This window comes from Colletotrichum siamense (genome assembly GCF_013390195.1).
Source record: "Colletotrichum siamense strain Cg363 chromosome Unknown KSG_Cg363_contig08, whole genome shotgun sequence".
Lineage (NCBI taxonomy): Eukaryota > Fungi > Ascomycota > Sordariomycetes > Glomerellales > Glomerellaceae > Colletotrichum > Colletotrichum siamense.
This window is the reverse complement of record NW_023501021.1, coordinates 2,617,078-2,641,646: the sequence shown is the minus strand read 5'-3', so window position 1 is coordinate 2,641,646 and position 24,569 is coordinate 2,617,078. Positions and strand designations below refer to the sequence as shown.

At 53.7% G+C, this 24,569-nt stretch overlaps 4 protein-coding genes across 4 annotated transcripts; 1 reads left to right on the top strand and 3 right to left on the bottom strand.

The window, feature by feature from the left end:
* Nucleotides 1–29: 29 nt before the first annotated feature.
* Nucleotides 30–1,058, top strand: CGCS363_v012249 (Uncharacterized protein; the record flags this gene model as incomplete). The annotated part of the gene is made up of 1 exon (XM_036644098.1): nt 30–1,058. The coding sequence occupies one exon, from the start codon at nt 30–32 to the stop codon at nt 1,056–1,058; it is 1,029 nt and encodes a 342-aa protein (XP_036490593.1).
* Nucleotides 1,059–1,985: 927 nt separating this feature from the next.
* On the bottom strand, nt 1,986–4,111 carry CGCS363_v012248 (putative cryptochrome DASH; the record flags this gene model as incomplete). Its single annotated transcript, XM_036644097.1, has 2 exons — nt 1,986–3,552; nt 3,606–4,111. The coding sequence occupies 2 exons, from the start codon at nt 4,109–4,111 to the stop codon at nt 1,986–1,988; spliced, it is 2,073 nt and encodes a 690-aa protein (XP_036490594.1).
* Nucleotides 4,112–16,712: 12,601 nt separating this feature from the next.
* hos3 (High osmolarity sensitivity protein 3) lies at nt 16,713–17,207 on the bottom strand (the record flags this gene model as incomplete). The annotated part of the gene is made up of 3 exons (XM_036644096.1): nt 16,713–16,794; nt 16,926–17,047; nt 17,121–17,207. 3 exons carry the CDS (start codon nt 17,205–17,207, stop codon nt 16,713–16,715), a joined length of 291 nt encoding a protein of 96 aa, XP_036490595.1.
* Nucleotides 17,208–19,409: 2,202 nt separating this feature from the next.
* On the bottom strand, nt 19,410–22,161 carry mug72 (Meiotically up-regulated gene 72 protein; the record flags this gene model as incomplete). Its single annotated transcript, XM_036644095.1, has 5 exons — nt 19,410–21,063; nt 21,115–21,544; nt 21,606–21,646; nt 21,702–21,822; nt 22,125–22,161. The coding sequence occupies 5 exons, from the start codon at nt 22,159–22,161 to the stop codon at nt 19,410–19,412; spliced, it is 2,283 nt and encodes a 760-aa protein (XP_036490596.1).
* Between the last annotated feature and the right edge of the window lie 2,408 nt (nt 22,162–24,569).

Sequence of the window (24,569 nt, the reverse complement as noted above, 5' to 3'; positions counted from 1 at the left end):
CTCCCACGAACCACACACAAACCGCCAAAATGATACCAAGAACACCAGCCCGCCGCCTCCTGCGCGACCTCACCAGGTCCCCGCGCTCAACCACCACCCTCCTCCGCCCCTTCACGACAACCAGACCCTCCCTCCTCAAGCCAATCCCACCACAACCTCCCCAGCAGCCCCCTCAAAACGCAGCCGCCTCCGCCGCCCTCCAGAACCTCTCCCACCTCTCCCCCTCGCAAATCACCGCCCTCCTCTCCGCCAACACCACACCGACACCACCCGCCCCTCCCCCGCAGTCCCGCCGCTCGATCCTCCTCCGCCGCGCCCTCTGGGCCCTCTTCTTCTTCCTCGCAGGCTACAAGCTCACATCCGACCAACTCGCCTCCATCCGCTTCGCCACACCCTTCCTCTACCCGCCCGCCGACTACGAGCCCGAGGACATCCCGCTCTACCGCCAACAAGCCACCTACGAAGCCCTCGCCTCCGACCCGGGGCTGGACGCCATGGTCCCCGCCGCCGTCTCCGTCTCGGGCTCGAAAATCACCGTCCGGCCCACAGACTGGGACCACTGGGAGCCGTACACCGATTTCTCGGACGCCCACCGCAAGACGCACCTCTGCGCCGGCGCGCTGAACAACCCCAACGCTTTGGGTTTGGTGCACATGGTCTTCCGCCACCGGCTGACGGGCGAGCTCATCCTCGTGGTCGTCTTCGGGCAGGGCACCTCCGGGTGGCCGAGCGTCGTGCACGGCGGGATGCTGAGCACCATCATGGACGAGGCCATGGGCCGCCTGGCCGCGCTGAATTTCTCGGCGAACACGGCCGTGACGGCGAAGCTGGCCATGGACTTCAAGGAGCCCGTGACGCCTGGGTTCCTGTACAAGGTGCGCGTGCACGCGGTCCTGCCGGAGCTGCAGAAGGGGCCGGACGGCGAGGACAAGACGGACCGCAAGCTGTGGATCTGCGGGCGCATGGAGGGGCCCGATGGGGAGATTGCGCTTGAGGCGAAGGGGTTGTTTGTCGTGCCCAAGGGGGTGGATGTCAAGCCTCTTGGGAAGAGGTTCTGAGCTAGTCGTGGGTTCTTGGCGTTCTTTTGGAGGGGGCAATGTGTTTGGACAAAGATTCCCCATGGCGAGGATGCTGTAAGAGTAAGATATGCATAGACGGTGGGTGGGAGAGAGGAAGATTGCTGCTAGTGATGAGCAACATCAACTCAGATCTGGAGAGCTAAATAGGTCAAAATATCATGACATTGCCTAATCATACTGTGCTCGTTTGAGCCTGTTTCTGTGATCTATGTGAGCTCCCTGAGATTCTCGTGTACGTTTTATATTAATCAATGCAGATCTGGTGTAAGCAGAGACTTCACGCCAACTCGCTGTTTCAGAAGAGACTTAGGCATGAGCAAACATTGCAGCAGAAGAGTTATGGATGTTGGACTAGTCGTAGACAAGTCGTAAGCCTTTCGTATTTGTTAATCACTTCGGGCGATTAGAAAGCACGCGTGAATAAAAATAAGGTCACACAAAAAATCCAATTCAGCTCATGTATCCGCTATCGTCGCGGCAGGTGCTATGGTACAGTTTCCAAAGTATAAACACGCTTGTCGTCCCGGTCTAATAACCCATCCGTTTTAGTAACCCATGCCGATATCCTGGCAACTATTCAATGCAAGCCCTATCGAAATACTCCGGATCCACGTCGTACGAGAGGATCCCCATATCACAACACGTTTCCTCCTCCGTGTCCCGGCCGAGGTCTTCGTATCCCGGCTGGGACATTCGTTCGATTTCCAAAAGCCAGCAGTAAATACGATAGCATAAGTCATCCGAGAGAATCCCTTTTGCTCTGGCTGTTTCTTGTGGGGTGTCGTAAGCTTGGGAGCGTGGCTGCCGACCTTTGCCACAAACCCTCTCCTAGATGCGTGCTGGGGGATTGAGAATAGATCGTCTGATCCGGTCATCCTTGGACTGAGGTGGATCAGAAGAACTCTCCTAAATAGGTGCTGTAGGGTTGAGGGCAAACTGAGGTCTAGTTGGGCCCTGCTGCATATAGTACGGGCTGTTGAAGCCTCCGCGAGAACCGTAGCTCCCGCGGCCACCTCGGTAGCCATTGCCGCCACCTCGTCCCCGACTGCTCCCATTGCCCCGGTAGTTGCCGCGATAATTGCCGTTCGGCCTGTATCCTTGAGGACCATCTGGGGGCGATCGTGACGCTGCCTGGCCACCGCCATTTTGGCCTGCTGAACCCGGAGATGGCGCGTATCCGCCGTTGGTACTGCCTCCACTGGGTGGACCGCGAGGTCCTCCTCCGCCATGACCGCCATTTTGGTTTCCACGCCCTCTTCTGCGGTTTGCGTACTGGCGGCGGCCATTCTTTGGCTTGCCCTCAACTGAAAAGTCGATCTTCTTTACCGGGTCTGTAACCATCTGATTGTCGCTCAACCCCAGACGCTCGAGGTCCTCGTGAGATGTTGTGGATATCTGGAAGACGTTCTCCAGCTTCTCAAGACCTCGAGTCTCCACGACCCAAGCCTTCACGTATTCACCCTGCTTGTCATAGTCAAACGCTTGCTTAATGGGGTTGAAAATGCGATTGTCGCCTCGAGGGTCGTTACCCACTCCGGCAACGTACTGCCAGTTTGACCAGTTGGAGCTCACGTCATAGTCAACGAGAAGGTACTCGTACCACTCGGCACCATAACGCCAATCGATGCCCAAATGCTTGGTAAGGAAGGACGCCACATTTTGTCGAGCTCTGTTAGATGTGTAGCCAGTGTGGATCAACTCGCGCTGTGAGGCGTCGATTAGACCCATGCCGGTGGTGCCCTCGAGAAACCTCTGCAATGTCTTCTTGATATCATCGACGGATGCGCCTAGGTTATCCTCGGTGATGACATGCTCAGCGTTGGCCGTCTTCCACTTAGGTGTGTCGTCCTCCTTGAAGCCAGTGACGCGAAACAGCTTCTCCTGGAATTTCCTCGTGCACAACCGCATGTAGTCACGCCACAGAAGCTCGAATCGGACCGCCTTGGTTCCGTCGTTCTCTCCCTTTCCGTATCCAGAAGTGTCCTTGAAATCCTCATTGGTGCCATCCTCGAATTGGACCAGGGCCTCGTGAATCTGTCGGGAAGTGAGACAGCCGAGAGACAGGAAGGCTGAAAGCTTGGTGCTGAAGTCGACGCCAAGGAGGCCATTGCGCGTGTTCTTGTACTCAGTCATCGCCCCTGACTTGACGAGATGATGGAGGCGGCTGCGTGCCTCGCTCTCACCGCCGTGGAACGGATGAACGGACTTTGCTTTCTCGGGAATCTTGGGATCGTCGGTGAAGGGGCTCGTCAGAGGTCTCAATAGTGCTGATTCCAACTTGCTGTAGTCATCCGATGGCACTTCGTAAGGGGAGCTCTGAGTAGGGAGGAGGTCTTTGGGATAGGGCTTGATTGCGCTCTTTTTGGGTTGCGGCAAGGTGGGCTTGGGCTTCTCTCGGAGAGGTTCTTGGGTCTTGCGGAAGGCGGTGAACACGTTGTCAAGATCTTCTGGGTTCTTCAAGCCTAGGTCGCGACTGAAGGGTGTTTGTTAGTATCGCCGCCACGAACTATCAAGCCGTCAACTTACTCGTCAATGAAATACTTCTCATCCAACCATGTTTTGAAGTTGACGCCATGCTTAGAGCAAGCCGCTGCCACGGCCTTCTCGTCTTTCTTCTCTTCGACGGCTTCCTCAGCCGTCATCCACACGGCGCCAACTTTGTGCTTGCTGTCGGAAAAGCCTCGGAGAAGCTCGTCGACGACGTCACCAAACATGCCTGCCCTCAAACACAGATCGCTACCAACCCCTTCGAGGGACTCCTTCAGGTTCCATACGGATTGGGCGATGAACTTCGTGCGGTGAGGGCCGCATCTCCAAAATTTGCCAATCTCGCTGCGTGCCTCTGGGTACTTTGACTTGCTCCCGTCGCGGAGAAACCCTGAGATTTCGATCTGGTGCGCTGGGAAAATGTACACAGGAAGAACATGGGTGAAACCATGATCAGAAGAGGTTGCGAGATGGTGGAGGATGGGATTGTCCGCAATGCGAAGGTCGTGCCGGAGCAAATAGATAAGGATGTTTGTAGCCGTCATGATGGGCTATTACTAGTGTGTTGATTCGTGAGGTCTATCCAACGAGATGTTGCTATCGATGATGCTCGGGGAACGGTTGTAATGGACTATCGCGAGTGTGTGGTCGGTAATGAGGTTGTTGAAGGTGTTGATGGGGTGTAGAGAAGAACAATGAGAGAAACGAAGGCATCCTCTGCCAACGGAAAGCGACAGGTGTGGGTTTTGTTGGAGTGATGATGGCCACAAAGTCTAGACCAAAGTCATGGCGTAAGAGAAGCCGTTAGATCTGTTTTAGTTCCCGGCCAGCTGGAAAGGAGACTAGTCCTGGAGTCGCCACAGGAGGATGCGGTAGGTAAGGTATGTAAGGTAGGTAGGTAGGTAGGAGTGAAGTGAACTGCAGGCACGGATGGAAAACCGGGGGGAGGTAGGCGAGGGACGGGAGGGTAAGGATGTGCCTTCGACGATGGGCAGGGTTCCTTAGGGCAAGAGGAGACCAGGACCCGGTGTCTTTCGGGAGCAGGAGCAGGAGGGGAGGTTAGGTTCGCCCCGATTGGAATGACGCAGCTGCCGCTAAATCTCAATCCAGGGGTCTTGCCGCGATTGTTAGGCGGTCGGACGATGAGGCTGCAAGCGCCGACGGCATCGACTTTTAGGTTAGATGATCGGGAAGAGATGGGAAAGTGCGGAGGACAGGAAGATCGGTTCTCTTTGTATCGTCTGTATTGAGTGGTAATGTACTTGCTTGCTTTTGGGTCCTCTTCTCTGCGGGACAGGACAAAACAGGACAGAAAGAGTTTTTAGGAAAAGCCGAGAGAGGAGCACAGGATGTGGGAGTATCCCGAATGGAGAAGCGCGGAATCGTTTACGCAGCCTGATCTCAAATGGACACCTCCTGAGGACTATGACTGGGACTCATGGGACACTCTTGCAGGGTCAAGCTGTCCACGGCCAACAGAGCTCAACCCAGAAGGTTTGCGGCGTCGAGATGTGGAGTGGACCTGCGGCGTACGGCGTCGAGTATGGCAAGGCAATGTACTCGAAATGTGTCGTGTGCCTTTGAGCGTGATACTATAACCGGATAACCTTGACTTAGTGTAGGTTATGCTGCTTGGTGAAAGGATAAGTCAAGACGGTTATGTCGAGGTGACGGGACGACAATTGCAGGTGGAGGCAGTGAGCAGAGAAAGGAGCCGAAGACGAAGAGCCAATCTGTGGCGGCGGAGTGCTCGCCGATGCGCCTTTTGGTTTTAATCATGGCCATCCCCCGTCTGGACCCATGGGTGTGAGTGTGGTGGATTGGACCCTTAGAATTTGTTAAACCCTTTGGGCCTAGACCCCTGGCAACTCCGGCGCCCCTACAGACTCGAACCCCCTCGATTTGGAATGCGATGTCAGGCGATTCGGCAGGAAATTTGGCACGTTTGGCAAGTCGGCCGTTGCTCAATGAGGCAAAGAGGGAGAGATGACGGGTGATGATGGGACATGGAGGACCAGACTAGGCCATGCGCCAGTCGGGGGAAAGCATGGAGGTCGGCATGGCATGGGGTTGAAGGACGGCGGCGCAGGATGCACCAAGGGACGGAGGAAACAGCGTGCATTGGAAGTCGCACAATGTGATTGATCGAAAAGTCACAGCAGCAAAGCATGGATGCGAGGGGGGGGTTGTTGCAGGCTGCAGCTTGGCTGGGCGAGGGGCCGCAATGTCGATGGCTTGTCGATGGCGGCGGGATGGGAAAGATGACCTAGAGATCGAGCAGAAGGGACGTGTGGACGTCCATGATGCAGAGATAAAGTCCGGGGTTGTCAAGATCGAGTCCACCTGAACGGATACCTGGGTCTGGAAAAGCGGGTCCCTGCCCTGCCGCGGGGCCCAGTCCGACCACTGTGACGCCGCCAAACTCTTCCACTTCCACCAGGAAAGAGCTGTGAGAGAGAGTGCCTGCTGCTTTGTCACCTCTCATCTCGTCTCACCTTCCATTACCAACAGACAGAAGGAGCAGGCAGTCCATCCCTCCTTCTCGTTTATTGTTGGTTTCCAATTCGGAGTAGGGAAGTAGGTATCCACGATTGCTCCTTGCCACGAATGGTCATCAGCACTTCGTATCAATCGCAGGCATGGGAAACCGTCTCAATCTCACTCACACTCACCACTCTCCCATGACGAGGATTCCCATCACATCCCAACATTCACCCACCTGCCGCCCCCGTTGTTCCGTCCATTATTATGCTCGTGTCAGGCTTTTCATCCGCGGCGCAACGCAGCAGACCCAAAGCCAACTGAACCTCCCTTCCCTGTCTGTCATGCAGGTCGCGATGGAGCTCGGGGCACGTTGCGGCTTCCTCTGCAAATGATGAATCATCGACACCACTACGCCGACTGCCCTACGAGTGCCACTCTTTCTACTTTCACACTTGTGTGTTGATGCGCTTTGTTCCCGGCCGGGTTTCATTTGGCGGGTGCGCTGCGACTGGTCGATGCCCATTGGCAACTGCTGTTCCTAGCTTGCGAACGCAGCCACTCGGCCGATCCATTGAAGAATGCCTGGTGACAGCAGACATCTTCGGCGCAGTCAGACGACCTATTCCCTCATGCCTACCTAACCTCTGCCGAAGTCTCTTATCCCTCTGCACAAGGAATGCCGTCGAGTCAGCCTCTACGCCGCCCATCGTGTCAGCGTCAGAACTGAGAAGCTTTCCACATCTTTACCGCCTGCTTCTTCTTTTTTTTTCAGCTGCGTTGGTTGAACGAGACGAGCGGGGAGACTCTGAAATCAAAACGGGCCGCCGGAGAAGAAAGCACAGCTGAATACAGCTTGGCACCCTACAGCTGCTTCTGCATCCTTCATCAGCTCAATGGTGAAATGCCATTCGCCAGCACCAGACAACTTTCCAGCTGGCCTAGGGTTTTAGCTCCAGTCTTTCCGCTGGCACAACCGGGCTAAATACATTAGGTTGCTGGCTGCAGCATACCTGAATTCGCCCTGCATTCACTGCCGATATTCGATACCTGTCGAGCCTTCTTTTCCCGGAGTCGGGCGTGCGTCTGCGGGCGCTCTTGAAGCTTTGGATCCGAGTTGCTGGATCTATTGTGCGCCTGGAGTCATTCCAGGGGAGTTATTCCAGGACTGCTCCGGAGACTTGTCCAGCATTAAGTCTGGGTCACTAGCTGTCCCGCGTCTCTCTCTGCAAAGTCCCCTCACACCAGTTGCTGGCAAGGTTGTGCAACTGCCTTACCTTATTTTGGATTACCTTCAATTACCTTACCTTACCCGAGGCATACACGGTCGCCGCTAGACGTCGAACCCCTGGCCACTGCAGTCTCTTACACCACTTCGATCTGCATTCACAGCTCGACCTGCCAGCATCACAGCTCCAGAAATCCCTCGCTCGCTGGCGCTGTCGTCCCCAGCCAGCGGCGCCATAATTATGATCAACTCTCGTAAGCATGCCCACTTACCGCCGGTCCGGGCGGCGAGCATCACACCGAATTAGCCGAACCCGCCGATGACAACCATGTCCGAGCTCGATCATCATGCACCATGCTCGATGCTCAGACGGCTTCATCGACAGCCAGCCTACCCGCCTGCATCTGCCACGCTGTGCCATGCTCCGTTCCGCTGGTTTGGTCTGCCGTGCACCCAACCTTTGCTCCAAACCCTGGATCCTGGATCCTGAACCGGCAATCACTTCGGTACCAATGCTACAGAACCACCACAACGTGAGCTGGCTTGGTTCTTGGCTCATGAGCAAAACGGCGCCCCGCCGCGCCCCATCCTGTGAACTCCCGCTGGTGCGCCGCCGTCACGGGTTTCACCATCGTCAACGTGGTTATTGTTTCTTATTCCAGAAGTTTGTATGCGACAGCAACATTGACACTGCCTGCCCGCGATGCGTGGCTCACGGCTGCGAGATCGATATCGGCGCCCGTTCTTCTCCTGGCTCTGTGCACAGACAAGACCAGTCTTACTCACCAATGCGCTGCAGGGTCTTCCAAAACGAGCTTCTTGCATCGTATATCGTTTACAGAATAGCCATCAGCCCTCGTCGTCGATCCAGGTGTGCTCAGAATAGTCTCACCATCGGGTGCTGCCGACCGGTACAATCCGCCCGGCCGCAGGAGCTGGTTCACGTCTATTCCGCCCCGGCATTCTAGGCCCGCCCAAAACCGGTCACACCCGTCCTCACCACCGGGCCCGGACTTCCCGTCCCACATTTGTCGTCGTCCGGATCGGGATTCTAGACCGACGCCAGAAACATCAATATTTGACCGTTCAACCGCATTTTGTTTTTCTTCACTTCTACTCTCGCCCCCAACACGTTCACTCTACGTACGTCACGCGAATGTTCATCTCCCGTACTCGACAATTTTCCCACCCTCGTGGTGCCCCCACTAGAACACTTTTCTGCTGCAGGTCTTAGATCCAACGCCGCTGCAAGCAAGAACGTGTGCCTGGCATGCAACGCCTCCCATTGAGAGGGTTCGCCAATAATTTCTTTTTCCTCACGTCATTAGGCGAGCCCTTCGTTGTTCGGTCGCATACAAATCGCCTGATGCTCCCGACGCCTCACAGCGACCCGCTTGCATATCGATCGTGTTCCAGCCATGTTGATCGGCCGGGTAAGACCGGTAATCCAAAATCGATCTCTCAGTGGTGCGCTTTCGAGTACAAAGCGCGGGTACTTGTCGAATTCCTGATTGCGAGCTAGGGATAACCAGAGCTGGACTTGCTGCCGGGCCGGCAATTTGGCGGCGTCACGTCTGACGTCGCTTCGGGCGCTTGCCACGTGCGGCTCCTCCAGTCACAATGGCATTTGTTGTCATCGATGAAGCGAGACAGCAATTCGATCAACAGATCGACTTCGGCAACATAAATGTCATCATGTGCCTTGGCCAGCTGCCAATCGCCGCCAAACGCTCCCAAGGTCCGGGCCATTCAGCATGCTCTGTCGGGACTGGCTGCGGATGTAGTATGTGTTCATAGACATTCTGACATAGGCATCGAGATTTAGGACACTCTCGAGCGCATGCCTTGCGACAACACCAAGCCTCCGTCACACGATCTTTCGGCTCCAACGCCCACAACTTGGATCCTCAGTGGTTGGCACTTTTCGATGCCGCTCGATCCTGCTCAACAGAAGACAACAAGCATGTACAATACGAGCAGGTTGCTCTTGAGTGGCTGCGGTCTGTTGATTCCGGGTCAGGATATCTCGTCGCCTTCTGCAAGGGTGATGGGCCATTCTCAGCCGAAACCTCATCGTGGCTGAGGTCGGTGTTCCTCCGAAATCCCGATGAACCATGGGATACGGCTATGCTTGTGGAGAAACCCCCAGCTGGCCAAAAGAAATGCCAAACAAATGTTGCCTCCGGCAAACTTTGCAGCACCATAGCGGGTGTGTTGTCCTGTCTCGGGAAACCTTGCGCTGAATGCTGTCCCCCCAGAAGTACGGCATACATTGCGTGTAGTCAAGGAGGTCGCCTACCTAACAGAGTCAGATCTTTAACCTGATGCAACGCTGTTAGAGATCGGGGTCTTTGATGGAGCAAGTCTACAAGGGCCTTAACGACAGAGTCTCTTGTTGACAGACTGCCATTCCCTTGGCGACGGATCGTTGGCGCTGTTGTTGCCCTGCCTGAGGCAGGGGAGGGGAGGGAGCTGCAGGGACTCAGATGCCCTCCCCCCTATCAGTCTCTAAACTCAACAGATACTACGCATTCACATTGATTATCCAGGCCAAATCCTCTGGCTCTGCTTTACACTCTATCCCGAAGCACCCCCCCTCAGAACTCAGAAGCTACAAACTGTCCGATCCCAGACTGGAGACCAATCACTGGGTGGCGAAGTTGGACGCCAGCTGTCGTCCTCGTCTGGCGTCTCTTGCCTCTGTGGGCTTGTAGCGTATTCCCATCCCCTCCCAACTAACGTGCACTTTCCCCTCGGCTCGAAGACTACCACGCCCCCACCAGAATGCAAAAGAATGGTGTGTACGCAAACCGTCGCCGTCCCCGTTCCTCTTCTTCAGAAGGAAGCTCTACCGTTCGCATGGAACCTTGGCGACATAACGAACTTGCGGCTCATCCGGCCCTTTGAGCTCACGACCGCTGTAACAAGACCCCCTTGCGTACCATAAATTGCCTGTTTCCCCTTTGCCCTGTGCATGCACGGGATCGAAGGTCCATCGTGAGCCATCATTCGCTAGACTTGAGCCCTCGGCCTCTGGTATACATCGCGGAGCCCATATCGACAGGAATCCTGAGCTGTAGAAAGGAATTTCACGCTCATGCTTGCGCTTACGGCGGGAAAAAGCAGATAGCCTACCTTAGGACCCTACTATTCTTCCTCCCAGAATTTGCAGCTCTCGAACGGCTCGGAAGAGCAAACCTCGGCGGTCTTCGTCTCCCGTCACAGACTCTCCCGTCGTATTCGTACCCCGACGAGTCGGTTGTGTCCCAATGAAGCTTTCGCCAGATAATTCCCTCCCCTGCAAACCGGGCCGACGATCATTACTTTTGAGCAGATCACCATTGGACTTTGACTCTGGCTTGAACAAGCGAGAACATCACTATAAATTTGTTGTAGATTGTTTGTTTAACCGGTTCCGTGGTATTTATTGTAGTTGTTTACTCGTGGTGATTGACGCTCTTCCAATACCACGCATCCTGCCATCGGCAACGGGTGATAGTCGACATTTACTATCCACGTTGACGCCGTACCCGCTCGAAACCCTTCAGAGGTTGGGAAAAGCTTATCACAACTTGACGAAGTGGACGTTCACGCTCGTTGTCGACAGCAGTGCGCTGCAAGCATCTTATAAAACCGATCCTTGGCGGCAAGGTTCTGTTTCCCCAACGCCAACAATAGCTCTTGCTGCTAGGCGTTATTTTCCCGCACTGAATTATCAGCGATCAAGACACCAACAGGCGTTTCCGCAGTCCTATTCACGTGCATTTATACGGATCGACGTCACCGTCGTTCGTCGTTTTCGGGCTATTTCCATGAGTATACCGCGGCTCTGTCGATGCATGATGTCGTCCCCGCATCACGTTTGCATGTATCTGCAGAGGGTTTTGTCCGGCTCTGTGTAGTTGACCCCGTAGACGACCATTTCCCATTGCTGTTCGTATTCTTTACGGCAGTCGGTTCATAATATACCTTTGGCAGGCTGTCGTGCCAGTCGATTACCCCCTTCGTTCTGCCGCCGGTCTTTTGGGGTTTTTGATATAAATCCCAGCGAGCCTTCCTCTCTCCAAAACTGGAAACACGCCACAATGGTCAAACCTTGCATGTTAAGTGCAATTGATGTTGTTGCCCTTCCCAACATACTGGCAACACAGGTGATGCTTGGTGTGCTGGAGACACCTTGCATCCCTCTCCTACCCTCGTACGCCGTTACTTACCTCTTTGTGATTATTCAATGAAAATAAAGAGCTACTGAGCGAAGATGATGTTATCGCAGAATGGGGATCGCGTGCTGGCGGTTGGTTGTGGCTGTACCATCTGATCCCGTCAGTACTTCCCACATATACATCGCCAGGTTAAGAAAGAGACAGTATTTGTTATCTCTTTCCTTGGGAAAACTTTCACATCTTTTATTTACACAAGCTTAGCATGTGGCTTTCGTTCAGACGGTGATGGGAGGATCGCTCTTGCTTACTGGGTCCGGTTCATGTGGCGGTCGAAGCAAAGCCGATGATCAACGCACTCGAATCGTCGCTCATGGGAGCATTGTCAGATTGGATTCCTCTCGAAATTTCGTCGCAGATGATCGAGAAGTCTATTTAAAGAATATTCAGACACTGAGTGTTACGACTGGTTACGGAAATGATGTCGTATATCAGCTTAGTTAAAATGGCCGAGCTGGAGCATATCGCGAACCGCTCTCATATCTTGTTGGCGTTATGCTTACGTCTGCTTAATCCGATGCTGAGAAAGTCCAACGCAAGTGTCTTGAGCGCATGCGTTGCTTTCTGTCGTCTCTCGTACCCGCCTCTAGGAGGTTATCCCAACATGTATCCCAATCTACCGTCAAGTTTACGCCAGGCTGCGGATAGCTACCTACTCTTTCGGTCATCGCATCTACGGTACAGCATTTGTTTGTAATGTCTTGGCTTCTTTAAAACACAACGTACGACACATGGGACATTCTGCAGCTTATTAGACGAGCAACTGACATTCAATTTATACGTTTAGAGCGGTATGTAAATGAACACTTGGATCCAGGATAGCAGGTTACGGGACAAGACAATATGGCAGTCGCTTCATGTTGTTTGCTGTTTGAATAAGTGGAACATGAATAAATGTAACACTAGGTCAAGGCCGCATCGAACCGACCCGTCTTTTCAGATCTCGGCCAGGTGACAGAGCTCTGCCAAGCCCCCCCCCCCCATGCCGTCGTTTACCTTTTATCCGTTTCGATCTCAAGTTTATTCTACCAAATTCCAAGTCTTGTGACCTCTAGTATGCTGGCAGCTGGACCGCGAGTGCATCGGTGTCTCAGGCGGAGGCGAGACCGAAGTTGAATCCGCCAGCGTCGTCAATCTCTGGCGTCCCCATCGTTGCAGCCGTCTGTTCTCGATCATTGCTTTCCCTGCACAGATCATCATCGTCCTGGGAGCTTCTCTATTTTAAAGTCACACCATGAGACGGGCATGCTCAAGCTGCACCTGGCTCCCCGGCGAGTGTCGGCAACCGCTGTCATTGGGCTTTTGGAGTATAAAAGAGCCGCTTCTATTCACAACCCTTTCTTTCCTTCTGGGACTGAAGTGAAAGCCCAAGATTGTGTGTGATTGTGTTGGCTAGTTATTTCTTTTGCAGTCGAGAATGCTTGCTGTTGACGTTTGTTGAATGACTTTAGGCGACTATCTGATACTTCAGCTCCTCTCTCCCATCGCCTCTTTCTGTAGTGTATTGTTCCATTCGACTACTGCTCGAAGCTCAGTCGTATCATGCTTTTCATGTTTAATGGATGGTGACATCATGTGATTGAAAGAAGTCGCACGGTTTACCAGCACTCTAGGGATTCCAAGATAGCCTTCAAGAAGCCAATGTCATGGATTCACATTGCCTGAGCAGGAAGTTCTTTGGTGCCTTGATCACACCCTACTTATACCGAAGGGGTTCTACGGCTGAGTTGGAGTAGCCTGGGTCCCTTTGTTGACCAAGTGAACAACTGTGCAACGCTGTGCGCCATGCTGACCGTTGACTTTGTTGGTCGGGCTTTCTATAAAATCAAGCTCCGCGTCGCACTTTCACTACTTCTCCAGAATATTCTCCTTCCAGTGTCTACTTGCTTGAGATGACCTTCCGCCGCTGACGAACGCCTCTGCTCTAAGACCTGAAGCTAGTACTTTCCATGATGTTCAACCCGCAGTACGTGCCACCATCATTCATCGTCCTCGGCTTGTACAACTCTGTATCACAGCAAGCGCTCTTTCGCATCAGTGGCAAACTAAGCATCCAGTCGCAGAATGGGTCTTGCTATAGATCAGAGACCAGCTTTCAGCAGCCATAATCCATCAGCAGACGACGAGTCAAACTCAGATGCCGTGGCTTCTTGAGGCAGCGAAGGCTCTTCACACTTGTTATTATTTTGTACCAAGCGTGATTATATAACATTGATCTCTTACTACGTTCGTTCTAGACTAGTATTTAATTACAGTCACTGCTACTGCTAACAGCCCAGGCCAATGACATTTCTGATGGGGTTTTCTTGATAGCCGATATCAGTAGCTTTGAATGCGGAATAGCAGCGGGAAAGGTTATGTTGATGACAATGCACCGGTAGTCCGACCGGTCTGGTTTCACTAACTACCGCCTTCTTTCAACGTCTTCCCGCGTTTATTCGCTAACATAGCCAAGAATATGTGCGTGGAGTCCAGTGGTTGAACCGAGTTTTGAGGAAGAATTGAAGATCACATTCGTCGCAACGGGGGCAGAGAACATAGAGGACGCAGGGCACACATAGTTATTCCTAACTTCGTCTCTGTCTTTGTCGATTGTTGACCAACCTCAGTGGTGCTGTGACGACAACTTCTCCTATTTATGGTATGAACTGTAAAACCCCTCAGCGGGAGAGAAGACACATCATCAGGGTCACGACAAAGCTGCTAAACCGCACAATATATAACACGGAGATGATCTCCCAAGCCCTTCGAAAGCAAACAAATCAAGGTTCCGGCGTCCATGTTTCCAGATGATCGTGTTATCATAGGGGCCAATACCACGTGACATCCACGGATGCTTCGCAACTCCCGACGTAAGTCGGCATGCGAAACCTGGATACCGATGATGGCATGAATCTATGGTGCTCTTCTTCGTCATTCTAGTATTCCGAATCGTATGATTTTGGCACGGAGGAGACTTATTGCTTCTACTCCGGCAGCCAAGGGCAGTTTCTACAGCCGCTCAATTCATGACGGACTCTTCGTCTCACCTACGATACTCGCGCAGAGCACTCGAAAGCGAACCCGAGAGATTTTGAGTCATGTAATTTAGATCTTTCTATCACTTTAATACCGTACTTCAAAGTACACGACGACGCCTCGACTGCCGTCGTATCGCGAACATTAGATCCTCTCCCAGCTCGTTCTCCGTCGCCTGCATTGGCTCGATAAACGGCTCGTCTGGGACTTGCCATATTGATATTAATCAAGTGAGAATATCCGACTTGAATAGTTCGGCAATCTAGGCGAAGAACGGGGACTGTTTCTAGCGCAGTGGCTTACACCAATTCCCAAACGAGAGAGTTCTGATCTCCCCACAACATTCAATTTCCCAGGGCAAAACAGGCAATGGAACATCGCAGGAGTATTGCTGTGCTAGAGTAAATTCACAATGTAGAGGTGGTTTAATAGACGCATCATGCGCCGCAAGATGTCCAGAGCCATCAAAGTCCATGTTACCGTTAATTCGATATAAAACGGCCAGGTTTTCGCATGATTCTCATTTTCACATCACAATCAACCATGCCTTTAACCTTCAATTTGAAAATAGTAGGGCGTCATATCTCTCTTTTCATCAGTGAAGGGAGTCCAAAGCACGAGTTGCCTCTCTGGGACATGTCGTCGATACCTACGTCTATCCGCCTTCATCGTGTAATGATTCAGACTAGGTAGGAACGTTATATACCAAAGCGGAAGACGAAAGATGTGGCTGTGAGTTTACATCGGTAACGAAAACTTGACAAGAGTTAGAGCTGGCCCCCAAATGGTTTCTCGCGTGAGGCATCGTCTGACGTTAAACGGTACCTAGTCTCAGGAAGAATGACATGCAGACATACCATCTTCTGCCGCGGAAAGAATTTTGACGGATAGTTCCATGTTGTGTTAAATCCAACGCATCCTCCGTCCCCTGACAAAGGGTCCGTCCCAACACGGCTGGCATCCGAGTCGGTGGCCGTTGATGTCAGCCGTGGACTATGATCTTCTGGCTCTCCGCACGGAGGGGCTCTCGCAAAACGGCGAGAGACCAAGGTAGTCAAGTTGATAAGAAATCCTGAAAAGCTTTGATTTATTGCTCTCGTTCAATGTAGCTTTCGCAAAGTGTTTGGCGTTTGTGCTATCAAGCTCGATCGGGGTCGGCGGAGGGCTGTATAATACCCCCGGCAGGCCTTCTAGACGGATCACAATGTTGCATAGACTGAAGGTTGTTCCTCGTTCGTCAAATTTCGTGCGTTATACGCGATAGGAATACACCAGTATCGATCAGTCTAGCACGATATTTAGGATAGGTCGGTTGTGGGAGCTTTGAATGACTGGCCGGGTTAAGGTAACGATGACCAAAGTGCGCTCACTCCTGTAGCCTTGAATTCTGGCAATCACCTGGATGGATTGCGGGGAGTCGTGCGGATGCCCGATTGCTCGGAAGTGACTCTTTCCCTTTATAAGTGTGCAGATGTGGAGGGCCAGCTGAAGTCTGCAGCTCGTTCAGTAATTTCAGACATGGACGTGAACGCCAACAACGGTTCAAACCTCATTATCACCACGATAAAAGGCGGAGGAACACCTGAGAGGAGGTTTCGCTCAAAGCCAAAAAGATGAGTGAGGGGTTGCATGGCATTTGTAAGTGGCCAGAGCCGTGATAAGGGGCATACGTTCCACCCTCCTTACAGATAATCCTTACCAGGCATAGACTAGGTGCCTTAGACGTCTTCGTCCAGCACTGTTGGGACATCATTCGCTCAGGTATCCCGTCAGTATTGATCCTATCACGCGCACCTTCCATTCAATGCGGGCAGGTTTGCAAGTCGGTATCAGGTTGAGTGCCTGAGACAATCAAGTCGTCACAGAGGCTTGCGATTGTCGAGCACGTCAGAGTTCATCAGCCGAAATGGCATGCCACCTAGAATAACGGAAGAGACGTCGTATTTATACCGCTTCATAACCTCCTCGACACCCTACAGCACATGTCAAAACGCCTGGTTCTTCAAAAACGGTGGGTATTCATTCAAGTCTCCCGAGCCTCTAACTCGACTGCCTTCACACCAGATATCTGACTGCCACAACCTCTGCCGACATCACCTTTGCTCGTAATCATCATCATGAATGTCAAAGAGCCTCAGAAAACAAGACCCAAGCCATCGTACGCATCATCGCCCTTCCCCTCTGCAAACCCACCATCCCTCAGCGCTGACCGCCCTTAGCCTGTGCCGCCGCATCGCGATTGATAGCCTCCTCGCCGAGGACCTTGCTCGCAGCCATGAACCTATCCCTCATCAGCATCGAGCTCTGCATAGCTTCGCGCTCATCCGTAGCGCTTCCAGCTCTCTGCCCAGCAGATCGAACAGAGACATCCATCACCCCGGGAAGGACTCGAAAGAAGGTCGATATACTCACATGCCGCCGTGCCACGCACCCAGTCCCCGCATACTCTCCGCCTGCACGCTCGTCATACGAACCAGGTTCTCCGTATCCGCAAGGTTGGCAGACAGCTGAGCCAGCTGCGAATGGAGATGTGTCTGGCGTTCTTCAGTCAGCGTCGTACATCCCTCCATCATCCCCGATTCATCAGGGGCAGGACAGCAAACTCACAAGCTGCCTCGACTTAACCGCGCCGCCCGAGCTCGCCGAGATGGACGGCCTCGTCGTGTGCATGTTGAGACTCCGTGTGGAGGCCATCTTGTGCTCTCTTGCGTCTCAGCCCTTCAGGGGTTCTGGTTCTTATGGTTTCCTGGTGGCACCGTGGGTTGTTGTCTTGCTGAAGGCATTAGTGAGCAAACCATTCACACCGTAAAACCCACCTCCTCATGCGTACCCCCAATATCACGGAAGTGACCAGATTCATTCACAGAAAGTCCGTCACGACGCATAAAATCCGGATATCCCAAACAAAACAATGCAAAAGTGGGGGAGGGGTAAAACACCACACATCGCCATCGCCATACCGTCAACTCACCTCAAAAAGACAAATACACCGCGTCAATAGCGGGTATGGCGTTCCGCGTCTCCTCAAATCGATAGGAGAACTCCTGACGTCAGTCGGTATGCCGTCGTGCCGCGTTGTCGTCCAAACAGACTCTCTCAATAAACAATCTCATGCAGTCCAGGAAACAAACATCCAGCGGTCGTTGCACCGCCTCCCCCCCAAAAAGAAGTGGATCCCGTAAACAAAACACACCCGACACTGAATCGGATCCCGCCTGCCGCGCCGCCCGTCCGTGCAACCTGCCAATCCCCGTCACCAGCTGTTGACCTACCTACCCCCCATGATGACATGACATCCAGGTACGTACCCGCAGAGAGTCAGGCAACATGCCTGAACCGCACACAACCACACAAGCCAGCAACAACCTTTCCCCAGTCGGCCCTTCCACCAGACGACACGCATAAATAATGACCTACATATCTGACATGGCAAAAAAAACCAAGCAAAGCGTTCGAATGATTTGCTGATGGATGGTAGCACTACAGCTTCCCACGCGCAAGGCTGGACCAAAAAAAAAAAAAAAAAGGGGTCCAGTTCGCACGGATGGGTTCCTCCTGTCTCGACTTCAGATGGCAGCTGCAATGCATGCATCGCCTCCAATGCCTCTGAAAGTAACAGAAGGAATGTAGACATCCAGTCAGGCAGGCGCAGCAGAGCTAGCTGCTTAGTAGCAAAAAGAGATTGATCCTCGGCCAAGCTCACTCAACCCGTGTTGCTAGTGTCTCATCCAACCTGCGCCTGAGTTTGGCTTGTGAGAAAGGAACGTCCTCGCGAAACTGCAGATCTGCGTCATAGTCTGCTTTTTCACAGGCCACGGTCCGAGCCACAAAAGTGGCTTTCCAACACGCCTTTCACATCGTCACTCACGGTCTGAAGTCATTGAAAATATTGCTTTGAGTCTGACTTTCCATTGCGCTCAAGCTGAACGCCTAAAGGAGCTGCCTACATGCCGTGCCCCTCGAACTTTTCTAATTCCACCTCTTCCCAAACGGAGCCTCCATCCACCCTCCGCCGCCATCCTCATCAGCGGGAAACTAAATATTACGAAACCAAAGCCAAAATTCCCCTTCGCAGAGAAGCTCCGGCCTGGGCATGCCACCCTTCTTCTCTCAGCCATGCAATAATCTTCCCATCTTTGTATTGCCGGATCAAAAACCCCTCCGGCCCTGTCTATGCTCGTTACTTGTGATCTCAACCGGCCGCTCCCGTGGTTTGCCCACAGAGAGGCCTTCCCCCCAAAAGAAAATTTCGTCGTGAAGGACAGACACAAAAGAAAAAATAGCCTGGATAGGCTTTCCGTTTTATACACATCCAACTTCCCACGTCGCCCATCATGGCCCAAGGAACGCAAGACATTCGTCACCGCCGTAAGGTTTCGGTATGAATCAACTTTTGAAGACCGGCCACGTCCGTCACTTCGCAAATCAGAACCCATCCAGACGCCCGCCGTCGTGACGTAATCATCTGTTTCCAAACCCAACGGCGGTTCCTCGAAACCGAGCTGAAGAAGTCGTCCACGCCAATGCTGCTATTACCAGAAGTTGAAAATCTGTTCCTATCGCCACAATGCCGTATGTATGTACTGGACTATGGTCCATTCGATAAAGGAAAAAGGTCGTCGAATTAGCTATGTGTTTTTGTCGCGAAGAATAGACCAAGACCCTGTCTAAACGTTTCGTGTCGTTATCGTGTTGCCGTGGGACGAGGTGAGAAGTTGGAGGTGTGCTCGTAGGATCAGGGTAGTGTGATTCCCATAGTCGGCAAGCGTGCCGGATGAAGGAGACGTCTCATCGTGTTCGTGTCGGGTCGCAGTTGTGCCATACATGTCAATGCCGTTCCGTGTCGCCGGCTCGGCGTCATCGCTTCGATGTGGTGAAGCAGCCAGACGCTTGGATTTACCGCACTCCTATGGGCGGGCGCGCTCCAAGACTACTCTGGCTGCTGTGGGCTGAGGGCTCAGTGTCCGGTTGAGATTCACCACTGCCCGCGCTGGCGCTCGCACTACCAGTCAGACTTCTCACATTCTTCTGCTTGGGTGGAAGGAGGCCGCTCACCCCGACATGTTGCTCAACCTGCTGTGGCGCGACTGCGTTACCATGGCCGGGAGGGTATCGGGGCACGGGTTGACGGACACCGTCAGGAGGCGATGGCCGGCCGTTCATGGACGGGCCGCCATAACCGTTCGGCGGCGAAGGTCTACCGCTGCCACCTCGAATCGAAGGGCTGTACGGGTTTCCCGGGGACTGACTGGCTCGTCGAGGGAATGCTCCGTTCATGCCCATCTGCATCGGTCCTCCCATCTGCATTTCGTCCAAGCGCGAAGCCGTCAGCGAGTTCGCTCGGGATCCCGCGTGCATGGCGCCTCGATCGACTGCGCCGTAACGGTTTGACGTCATGGACAGGAGCGGGTCGTCCAAGATGTTCTCGTTCATGGGAGGCATGTTAGCGATCTGGCTGGATCGATTGCGGCCGAAGTTCGGGCGAAATCTCGAGTTTCGAACAGGGGGTGCTGCAGAATCGTAAATCTCATTCTTGTGATATTGGGCACGGTTGGGAGGAGGGGGTGCTTGTTTCCGGTTCTTCCTTGATGTGACGCTCATCATATCGAAATTCTCAGGGTCGATCATGGGAGGCGTGGGTCCAGACATGGGGTCGAAGTAGTCGTCGTCATCGTCCTCATCATCAAATGCCTGCGCGCTGTTGCGCATTGGGTGAGGTCCTGGGGGACCTCTTCTGGGAGGCGGTCCCCTCGATCTCATCCGCATCTCTCGCTCCCTCATCGCCAGCTCCCTCTGGCGCAACTCTAACTCTCGTTCACGCAGTGTCAAGTCAGAACCATCCGGGCCGGGGACGTAGCCAGGCTCGCCACCCTCGGGAATATCGTCGTACAGCATGAGGTGAGAAAACTCCTCCAATTCATTTCCTTCCAGCGATCCTCGCCTGGATGCTGCTCGAGATCCAGGTCCGGGCGGGCCACGGGGGTAGCCGTTGGGGGGGCCTCCGTTCATAGGCGGTCGGCGCATGCCCGGGGGCGGGGGCCCCAAGTTGGACGAGTTCCTCGGGCGGGGACCACGAGGAGGCATGCCGTTGCCGTTCATCGGGCGCGCGCCGTTCTGTGTGGACATTCTCGGCGCCGGTGACTGGGAGGTGGGAGATCCCGGGGCTCCCATGCCATCGACAGGCTTGGGCGGCCTTTGGCGGTTGACGATATTCAGGTTGTGCAGAACAGCGTAGAGTGTTTCGATACGCGGAACGGGAATGCGGGCTTCTTTGGCCAGTTTGATCGGGGAACCAAGATATGTCTCGACCTCCATCGGGCGTCTCGCGATGTAATCCTGCCACATGATGCTCTCGGTAGGCGTGGGCTTCGTCATTTCGTCGATTGTCTTTTGCTTGAAATCGGGTGCGAATTTGCAACCGTGCGCCGTCGCGAGGGCGAGCAGTTCATCGATTACGTCGTTTACCAGGTCCCTAACGCCAATCTTCTCGAGCAGCTGGGTATGGTTTGCTGTCTCAAATATCACACTGGCAGGGTGGAATGCAATGGGACTAGGCATTTGTCAGTAAATGATTGGCGCCAATGTCCCCAGGGGTGCTTACCCAATGACCCTCTCGTACTGCTGTTGGCGAATATTCTGAGAAACCTTGCAGTCAACCTGGCCCGTTGTCAATGTCATGGCAAGCGCCTGAGCCATATCCTCCTGAATCGCCGGCGGGATGTTATCATTCTTGCTGGAGGGTCCAACCCAAATTTCAGTAGATCCCTTGTGCTCGAATTCGCTCTGGCCAAGCTGAGAAAGCTCAGCGTTAGAGACCAGCGACAGGACGACATTGGTAGGGAATCGTTCTTCGATAGCGGCTTCCACACCGAGTGTATGAGTCGTGTTGACCAGGATGCATGTGTGCTGGGGAGTAACAACAGCATCGATGACGGCGGCGAGGTCGTAGACGTCGGGAAGGGCCTTGATGCACAGAATCACATAATCGAATGGACCGACGGTGTTGGCGGCTTCTTCGGGAACGCGGACGACTACAAACCCGCGTTAGCAAGTGTTTCCTGTGACTTTCTGGAATTACTGGAGGTTGCTTACCATGTCGAGGCTTGAAGCGTTCGTTGCCAAAGACGGGTGACCTGCAATCCCTTGATTAGACGCTGCGCGGAAGGCTCGGCAGGGAGCAAAACGTACTTGAACGAGATGCCGTATTGCGCAACATGATCATATCCGGACTTCCACACGAGTGTAACGTCGCAGGCATTGGTGGCCTGTAATCTCCATGACAAGAAGGCAGAAACTGGATTTCCTCCCACTGAACACACGCTCATTAGCTCACTGCTGGTGTTTTCTTCGGCCATAGCGAATCGCGTTCGACACGATGCACGAGCACCGGTGCCTGAAGCGAGGGAGAAAAAAAAGAGAGGGGTGGTAAGGAAAAAAAACGAGTGTGGTTTTGGGGTTCAGGACGGGAAAGGTGTAATGGGGGGAGGGAAAGCCGGGCTGACGGGTAGAGATAAAGGGACACAAAATTCCGATCCACACGGTCGCACCGATGGAAGAAGAAGCAATTATTGGAGCGGGCGGGAAGAGTTGAAGCCAGGGAAATGGACGCACCTGAGAGGATCTTGAGCCGGGGCGTCATGGGTGCCATGATGGGCCCAAATGTGGATTAGCTGGTGGGCTGGCCAAGTGGTCGCCTGTTGTACCCTCTGTACACCACTCTCTCACGACAACGCAGCGCAAGCCGACGTCGTGAGCCTTGTGCAACGGACGGCGTATGGAACAGCCGCCGGATGTGGCTTTCGTTCGATGGTTCGCCAGCAACGAGATATGGCTGGTGCAATAGTGTGCCGTCAAAGTATCGCCGACACAGTTCGCAATTCGTTTCTTCTTTAGTTGTTCGAAATCCCCTACTGAGTGGCAGCAGGTCGGCAGGTGGGCGCGTTGGTGGGTTCGATAGGCCTCAGACCCAGACCCATTCGATTATGGGACAAGCGTATCGAGGCGGGTTTGGGGTGACGGGGAGATGAAGCGATTCGACGACCGATAGACTCTCTTTCTTCCTTCTCGTAGTCTGTGGTAGCGCCAAAGACGAGGTAGACCGAGGCGTTTTTTTTTTGTGTGTGTTTTGTCAACACAACAGAATTAACGAACGTGACGCCTGGAATGGCTAGTCGAAGTCGTGGCGGGCCTGTCGAGCTGATGAAGGTGGGCTAACAGAATAAGGCCCGTTCGAAATGGGGGAAAGGGCGAGGCAATGCAGATGCAGCTGGTACGTGAAGCAAGAGCTGAAGCAGGCGCAGACGCGAAAGCACACACAAGAACGGGTAGCTAGGTAGGTAGATAGGTAGGTACTAGGTCGAGAGAGGCTGCCGGGGAAGGAATCTGCAAAGCAACGAGAAGACTGCCTATGTAACGAACGGATGGTTGACCAAGAGCGTGTCGTGTTTCGAAGACTGGTCGGCCTGGGGGAGGACAGCGAACGGGGGGCGTGATCGTCGAAGGAGGTGACGAGGTTTAGGATTACAAGAGGGCCAAAACAGGAGACGGGGGTGTGAGTGTGTGTTGTCTGGCGTTTCGTAGGACAACACTTTTTTTTTTGGTTCACTCGTGCGAAAAACAACGAGGAATTGGGGTGGGAAGAGAGATCAGAGGAAGGGGGAAAAGGACGGGATGATGGCAGAAGGAGGGTGAGCCAAAGGTGGTGGAGAGCGGCAATGGCTGGACGAGGCGTGTAAGGTGAGGTAAGGTCAGGTCAGGACAGGTCAGGCCCGGCGCAGGGTGTGAGAGAGGTACGCGGGTAGGTGGGTACGCAAAGTACCGTTTAGCGTGTCGTAAGGTGAAGGAGGTACTTTGGGCGTGCAGACTGCGGGCAGTTAGGTACGGCAAGGCAAGGCAAGGCAGGTCGGCTGCAGAGTGTTCCCCCTCCCCTATGTAGGCGCTGTAAGGCAGGGCAGGTACTCGCTACTTGCTGGGATGGACGTGAGATTTGCAAGCTGGCAGCGGGGATTGGGGACTGGGAATTGTGTGCGCCGCCTTCGCCTTACGTGGAAGAGTGGATGAGGATGAGGTGGTGTGCGAGGTGTGAGGTGGTGTGTTTCGGGGAAAGACACCTACCTCTATGGATGTGAGGCCTGGTCTGGCAGTACGAAGTGCGGATTGCGCCTGGCGATAGGACGGCCTGGGGGGATTAAAAGTGAAAAGCCACGCGGTAACGACCCGAAAGACGATGTGGTGACTGGACGAGTGCAAGAAGACACTCCTGGAGGCCCAGCGTCTGCGGAAGGCGGGCACGAGAGACGACGACAGGGGGCGGGGCAGGGTGGCCGGCCGTGGAGCGAGGGATGTACTCCAACCTTAGGCGCCGCCGGGGAGGTACACGACGGAACTCTCAGACCAGGCACAGAAAGAACTCGGGCTGCTAGTTGAGATTGAGAAAGAAACCTAAGCACATGGACAGGCAACAGCAGGTAAGGGTCCGGCGGGTATTCGGGGTGGTAAAGTGGAAGTCAGGAAGGACGTGGAAGGAGCAGATGGGACATATCCGCGACGAGGATACCTCAGAACAGGCCTGGACACATCCTGCCTCGGGCACATACCCAGACAGTGAATGGGCGACTGACTACCTGCTGGGTGACTACTGCGTAGTCGGACACGCAAACAAGACAGGAGGATGGGATATGGACTGGAACAGACTGGACTGGAACAGACTGGACTGGAACAGACTGGACTGGAACAGACTGGACTGGAACAGACTGGACTGGAACAGACTGGACTGGACTGGACTGGAAGGTTGGGATGGATGGATGGCCATCAGATCGGAGTGAGTGGGTTGCCCTCCTAGTGTAGCCGCAGTAAAGATTTACACTGCGGCGTGCGTATGTACATACGGCTTCCGGGCTGCTTAGATGGGGATTGATGCACAGATTTCCATGGACTATTTGCATCCTACATACTAGATGCCGATGCGGATACACATTCGGCACCCTTTTCTTCGACTTGTATGTTCCAAATGGTGCGCCTTTTCTCGTTTCTCCAAAGCTGCGTCTGCGGCCTCTC